This window comes from Mus caroli, unplaced genomic scaffold (genome assembly GCF_900094665.2).
Source record: "Mus caroli unplaced genomic scaffold, CAROLI_EIJ_v1.1 scaffold_20827_1, whole genome shotgun sequence".
NCBI lineage: Eukaryota > Metazoa > Chordata > Mammalia > Rodentia > Muridae > Mus > Mus caroli.
The window spans coordinates 6,233-13,147 of NW_018388874.1; the positions used below are offsets into that span (position 1 = coordinate 6,233).

A 6,915-nucleotide genomic window follows, 5' to 3' on the forward strand; every position below is an offset into this window, starting at 1 on the left:
GCACATTATGGAGCCTTGGAGAAATGGCTATTTCTACCAATAGGAATTTGTTGCAGGAAAATTTCTCCATGTTGTCACTGAACTTGGTTAGTCTCTAATCATGAGTCTCAAGCTGGGATCAGCCACCAATACTTAATAAGGCAATTAAAGAACTGAAAGAACACTTGTAAGCAGAAAGCTATTTATTCAGAAAAGAGGGTAAGGGTAGAAATAATGCATGTTTGCCTTCCGTCTTCGTTTCTTCGGGGGCCATGGTTTACTTGTTGGCCTTTGATTGTCTGAAACCTGACTTCAATGTTCTGAACTGAGATTAGCATTTAAATAAAAAACCAATGATAACTACATCTAAGCAGATGCAACCAGAATATAAACCCACTTACCCTACTCCATCATTGTCTGGGTTCAATTCCATCCTATAGTGTGGTTCAATAAGGTTAAATCTCTTTCTAAAGAGATAGTTCCCCCTTTGGCTAGGACCTCTTCCTTCTCTCATCATGAAATCCCTGTGGAGATCCCCTTTTTATATGGGAGTTCATTATTTCAATCATCTAATGGGCTCAGAGATACACATGGCTATTAAAACATCTTTCTTTCTGCCAAGCAGGTTATAATATGCAAAAATTATTAGGTACAGCCAGGATATAAGACCAATCCCTGCAATAATTATTATTTTTGAGAGCACAGCAAGGCCTTAGATCAATCTCTGAGTACTGTGGGGGTCTCATTTTGATTAAATGTAGAAGTTACAAATTGGCATGAAGATGATGAATCCATGAACAGAGGGAGACCTGTGTGTGAGTTCTATTGGGGACAGCACTAGCCAGAGGATGCATGTGAGTATAAGGTTTCTCTACTATGTTAATTAAGAAACAAGCCAAACTTTGCAGCAGTGTCAAATATAATGGTTAGAACCTATTTAGAAGAATTATGTCTGGGCCTCTGTGAACAGTGAGGCACAGTTCTTTCTTCCTCTTACTAAGACCCAGTAATCATGAACAAAGTGGCATCAAATGTTTCCATATTATATAGTCTAATGGAACTAATAGTGTCTGGAGTTTTAGATCATGTCACAAGATCACAGGAGTCTCCTTGAGTAAGTATGACAATATGAGATGTATGTACATATGATAAAGCCATTAAATGGCAGATATTGTGTCACCTCTTTCTTGGGAAGGTCCAAAAGCCACAGGAGGACCATGAGCCAAACTAAGAGGAAGATGACAACAAAAGTGATACAGAGGAAACAAGCAAGACTTTGGGGCTGAGAGCCATGTCCTTCTACCTTTAGCCTCTGGGGAGTCAATACAGAGTTGCAAGATGTGTTTCTTTCTGTCTCCTGGCTAATTACGTACACCAACACCACAAAAGTCAAGATACATGGACAGAAACACAAGGAGGACTCCTTGGCAGTATGTGTGAATGTGTGTGTGTGTGTGTGTGTGTGTGTGTGTGTGTGTGTGTGTGTGTGTGTGTGTGTTTGTGTGTGTGTGTGTGTGCATATGCGTGTGCACATGCACACTTGTGATGTTTAGGGTGTGGGCATATTATGGCACATAAGAGGAATGGGTGTTTCATCTAATTTCTACACCAGGAATCAGGAAAGTCAACCATTGAGGTGGGAATGTAAATGGATCGGTGAACTGGGCAGTAAGAGTACCCAAGGAGCTGAAGGGGTCTGAAACCCTATATGTGGAACAACAATATGAACTAACCAGTACTCCCAGAGCTCATATCTCTGGCTTCATATGTTGCAGAAGATGGCCTAGTCGGCCATCACTAGAAAGAGAGGCCGCCTTGATATTGCAAACTTTGTATGCCCCAGTACAGGGGAATGCCAGGGCCAAGAAGCAGGAGTGGGTGGGTAGGAGAGTAGGGTGGAAGGAGGGTATAGGGAACTTTTGGGATAGCATTTGAAATGTATATAAAGAAAATATCAAATAAATAAATAAATAAATATAAAAAAAACATACCTTCCTGAATGAAGGGGCAGGGGATAAGTGACACAAAGGAGTAATAGCAGAAATGTGAATGACCACAAAAATAAGAGTTAAAATGTCTTCCAAGACTCCAAGGAGCAAGATCTAAATGACTACATGAGGAGTGTCACTCTCAGAACTGCTACATACAGCAGCATTCCTAGGATGTTCATGTACTTGACTTTCTCTCTAGGATGTTCATGCATGTGTCTTTCCAGGTGGATGAGGAATATATCAGAGGAATGGGACAAAGGTCATAGCCTCCAGGATGAGTAGGGAGTGGGCACTGTCAGATATACTAGGACTCTACATGCAATGTTTAATCTCTGAAAGGGTTCTAAGACATCAATTCATAAACACATCCATCTAACCCCACCATCCATTCATAACCCAATCTACCACCACCCATTTGTCCATTCATTACTAATTCCTTTCTTCTTTCATCATAAATGTATTGAGTGTGCTGCATCCTAGACCCTGTGACTTGCAGGAACTTGATGAAGGAATAAGACAAACCCTTCTCCCTGTGCTTCAAGAGGAGTGAACCCTCCATACTAGGAAATCTATGATCTGAAGCTCAGAGCATTGGAGTAGGAAAATTAGGCTGGAAGGTGGTTCAGAATTCAATTAAGGTTTTATTACAAAGTCAAAAGTGACTGTTAATTTGTTGCTTCCACTGCCTAAACCAGACTCTCCCTGTGAGACACTGATGCCTAAGGTGAAATTTTCTGAACCCACGGCACTCCTCTGACCTATAGATGCTTGATAAGGCCACCTAAGTTAGATAAGTTGGAGCTATGGCTATACATAGTCATTTTGTGCTTCTGATCTGCCACCCATAGGCTTTTTAATTTCCATTCAACCAGTATCTTTGCTTTCTCTCAGATTCCCTACTGTAGTACACATGGTGACATCATTTCCCTGCCTACAAGTGAAATTCAAATGTTATCAATGTACTATACTTGAGATTGAAGAGGTGTTAAAATCAGGGGTGCATGTTATTATTTGCCTAAAGAAGAGAAATCCCTAGCCTGAACTCCTGAGGACAAGAAGATGCCAAGAGGACCTATGTTTCCTTGTGGATCCAAACTTCACTGTGAAGTCTCTGGACTATCAAAACAACCAATATGTTGAATGGCTACCTGTCCAGCAGTCTTGTCCATGCTGAATTTCAGGAAATTAGGTGCCCAAATGACCTATCCTAATCATGATTGCCATGATGGATACTGGATTGTTCCACGTGCTCCAAAATTTGGATGCAAAATGACACATTGCTTCCAGTTAGCTCTAGAAGGTAGTCAAATTCAAAGAATGTCATGAAGATTTCTCAAAGTCATTTTCAGGATAAAGACCTGGAGAGTCTGACCTGAGGATGATATCTCTGGACTGAGTTACCATACTACCATCTGCAGGTTCCAGTCGGGTCAAGGCTTCTGATGTATTTCAATTTGCCCAATGATGTGTGTCTTTTACTAAATGCTCAAACCCAAGTGAGAATATACATTCCAGATGGGAGGAAGGTAGAGTACAAGCCTCACTGTCTTAAGTGTACAGAGAAGAATAAACCCACCATCACTCAGGAGTCACAAGGAATCATTTACTGTTTACTTGGACGTCAATAATGGCCCATTCTAATTTCAAATCAACAGATATGGTTCGTAGGGTGTAAAGCCCTGTGTCATTCTTCGTGACATTCAAGAGAAGCAAGGACCCATCATTGCGTACTGTCAATCTGTCATAATATGCATGCCCCAGCATGGTTGAATTGGTTAGGAATGAATGGCTTGCTATCTTCAAATGGTCAAGTGGAAGTACTCCTTTGTGCCAAGCAAAGGCTTGAAGATTCTTTGGCATATGAAAGACCCACAGAATAATATTGATGTTTTCTTCAACCCTAGGTGGCACCAACGCAATTGTGAGCCGAGAAGGGGTGAGATGCTTCTTGTAACCTAAAAGTGGGCCTAAATGGAAAAAGAAAAAGAAATCGAAACCCTCAAAAGTGGTTCTTCTGCATTTGGTAGGAAGAAATATCTCTGAGTCCTGAGCAGGTATGAATCAGCCTTGGTGTGTGAGTGAGGATGTGTCTATCCTACTCGGTGGAAGTCAGCACACAAATTTCATGCACTTGGTACCCATGAACTTCTGTATGGGACTTTCCCCTTGACTGTCTACAAGGCTCAGCATTCACTGCCTTCTCTACAGCCTCTGATGTCTGCTCAGTACTCGATCCTTGAAAAACACCTTTACCTCCAGCAGTGCCCCCTGAGCCTTGTTGCTCTGAAATTAGCTCTTCTGTCCTCTGTCACTCTGAGCTGAGTCTGGGACAGAGGTCTGGATCCAAGGGCACTGAAGATCCCATAGTTTCCTCATGTCTTCCTTAACTCAGGTGCACGTTTTTGGTGAGAGGCCCAAGGGTCTGGGTAGAGTCTGACATCCTTGTCTAAGTTACTCAGCACAAGTCCACCTCTCTGCAGGTGCAGCCAAGTGAGGGATTCCATTCCATGAAACTTTGTTCCCAAAATGCATGTCCTGCACTAAATCCTCAAACAACAACATAGAGACACAATACAGAGGGGCAGGAGACTCAGTTTAGGCCTGACACTTTTCAGAATGTACAATGGACTAGACTCCACCCAACAACAGAGTTCACACAAAAAATTACTTACTGTGTACAAAGAATTCTGTACGTATTATTTCAGGTCTTGAGGTTGCATCAATTATTCGTAGAGTGTAGTATCCTGAGTCTTTACTGGTGACACTCTTGATCAGCAGAGATCCATTTTTGAACAATGTCTCTCTACCACTATGTGAAAATCCGATCACAGTAGCATTGACAGCTATCACATGAGTTGCAATTTCACAACTCTTGAGCACTCTAGCTCCTGTGAACCAGGAAAAGACTTTAACATTCTTCGGCAGGTTATGCACAAACAGAAGAATATTTTCCCCTTCAACAGCAATGGGAGGCACTGATTTGATGGTGAGCTGGGAAGTAGTGGGAATCAGCCAGCAGGTTAAAAGGGAGACTAGAAGGGAAGAGAGAAATTCCATGAACATTGGGACCTCTATATTTGATGGGAAGATGATATCTGTGTCCTGAGCGGACAGCTCATCACTTACTCTAGGTGGGTAGGTGTGAGTGGCACTTTTTTTACTTGGAAGGAGTGAACAATATAACCTCCACTGCTTCATCAGTTGCCCTGAACCTGTTCTGTTCTGTGTATAGAACTCTTTCCTTGGGTCCCTCAAGGACTCCCCACACTGCCCTCAGCTTCCTGCCTATATTCAGAGTACTTGGGCTGAGATGGCATCTCCTGTTAATTCTTGCTCTAGAGATCTTCACTTTCTTTTCTTTTCTTTTCTTTTCTTTTCTCTGTTTTCTCTCTTTTGTCTGAATTCTCTGATTCTACTTCTAGATGTTCCTTCTGGTCTAACTTACATTTCACTAGTCTAGAGATTTATTAGAAACAAGATGAGCCTGATATCTTTGGAAAGTCCAGAACTGATAAAGGCTTGGATACCTTTGGATGAGTTGGAGAATGCATGTGTCAGGAATATTCCAATCCAGGAGTACACTGAAAATGCTGAAATATGAAGCTAATGAAACATTTAGTAAAAGATTTTAGTATTGTTTGTATGTGTGAGGAAGGTGAATGCTTATATATGTGTGCACTCATGTGCATTTGTGTATAGGTGAATGTATACACAGCATATACATGGAAATGACACATCTTGTATGTGTTGGTAATTGAGTTGCTGTCTTAGGATTGGCAGCCAACAGCATGACAATTAAATCATCTTCCTACTTTGGTTTTAATTGGACAGTCACTCACATGGTTGGGGACATCAGTCCTTAGAATACAGTTGTCCATGTGATTGACTTCAATAGAAAACAATGGTGCTATTTCTCCATTATACTATCTTGTGTCACTTTCTGCTACAGAGTTCCTGCTCCTGTCTATGTCTACTTCCCAAAGCCCTAAAACTATCCCCAGGTTCTTGTCTTCTTCAGGAACTTCAACAAGGCTGTGATATCCCCTTCTCCCACTCAGTGCCAAAGAGTAGCCTCCTTACCTGTGAGCAGGAGCCCCTGCCAGGAGGTACAGACTTTACAGGAAAGTGCAACAGAGTCCATCATGACCTCTACCACCTGCCTCCTGCTCTGTGTACCCTCTGTGAAAAGCTTCAGCTCTCGCGCTGTTTCCAAGCTCTGCTCTCCTGTCAGTTCTGCTGCACTTCCTCCCTTTTATCTCAGTCTCCTCCCAGGTAAGTGCTCATCCTAGAATCATATGAGATGGTGACATTTTGTATATACAAAACACATCAGTTCATTTTCGCCTATCTCCTACCCATAACCCTCAGGCTCTTTCCTCTCATTATGTCTCAGTCCACAAGACTGCACATTGAGCAATAAAGCTGATAAAGTCCTCTGTGAACATATGGGGCAGTATGGTTTGCCTACGAACAGAAAACCATGTATGATATAAATGAATATGCTTTATACAATTCCCAGAAAACTGGCTGTTCTAAATTTCTGTTGCTACAATAAACAGCCTGATCAAAAGCAGCTTAAGAGTGCACTGAATTTTCAGGCCAGTCACAGAGCTCAAATTCATCACTGAGGGAAGTCAAGGTACACATAAAAGACAAGAATCTGGAGTCAAGAACTGAGAAGGTCATTCACTGGTACTCTCTCTTTTTATTTTTTTTAATTTTTTTATTAGGTATTTTCCTCAATTACATTTCCAGTGCTATCCAAAAAGTCCCCAATACACTCCCCCCCCAGTCCCTCACCTACCCACCCCCACCCCTTGGCCCTGGCATTCCCCTGTACTGGGGCATATAAAGTTGGCAAGTCCAATGGGCCTCTCTTTCCAGTGATGGCCAACTAGGCCATCTTTTGATACAAATGCAGCTAGAGTCAAGAGCTCTGGGGAAC

General features: G+C 42.0%; 1 protein-coding gene across 2 annotated transcripts; it reads right to left on the minus strand.

Moving 5' to 3' along the window:
• Positions 1-291: 291 nt before the first annotated feature.
• LOC110287828 (carcinoembryonic antigen-related cell adhesion molecule 3-like) lies at positions 292-6,190 on the minus strand. 2 transcript variants are annotated; one of them, XM_021154349.1, is made up of 4 exons: positions 6,051-6,114; positions 4,643-5,002; positions 3,578-3,937; positions 292-299 (listed from the first exon to the last, which is right to left on the minus strand). In XM_021154349.1, exons 1-4 carry the CDS (start codon positions 6,112-6,114, stop codon positions 292-294), a joined length of 792 nt encoding a protein of 263 aa, XP_021010008.1. The 2 variants fall into 2 exon arrangements, with proteins under 2 accessions (XP_021010008.1, XP_021010006.1); XM_021154347.1 differs by lacking the exon at positions 292-299 and having other exon boundaries at positions 3,568-3,937; positions 6,051-6,190.
• Between the last annotated feature and the right edge of the window lie 725 nt (positions 6,191-6,915).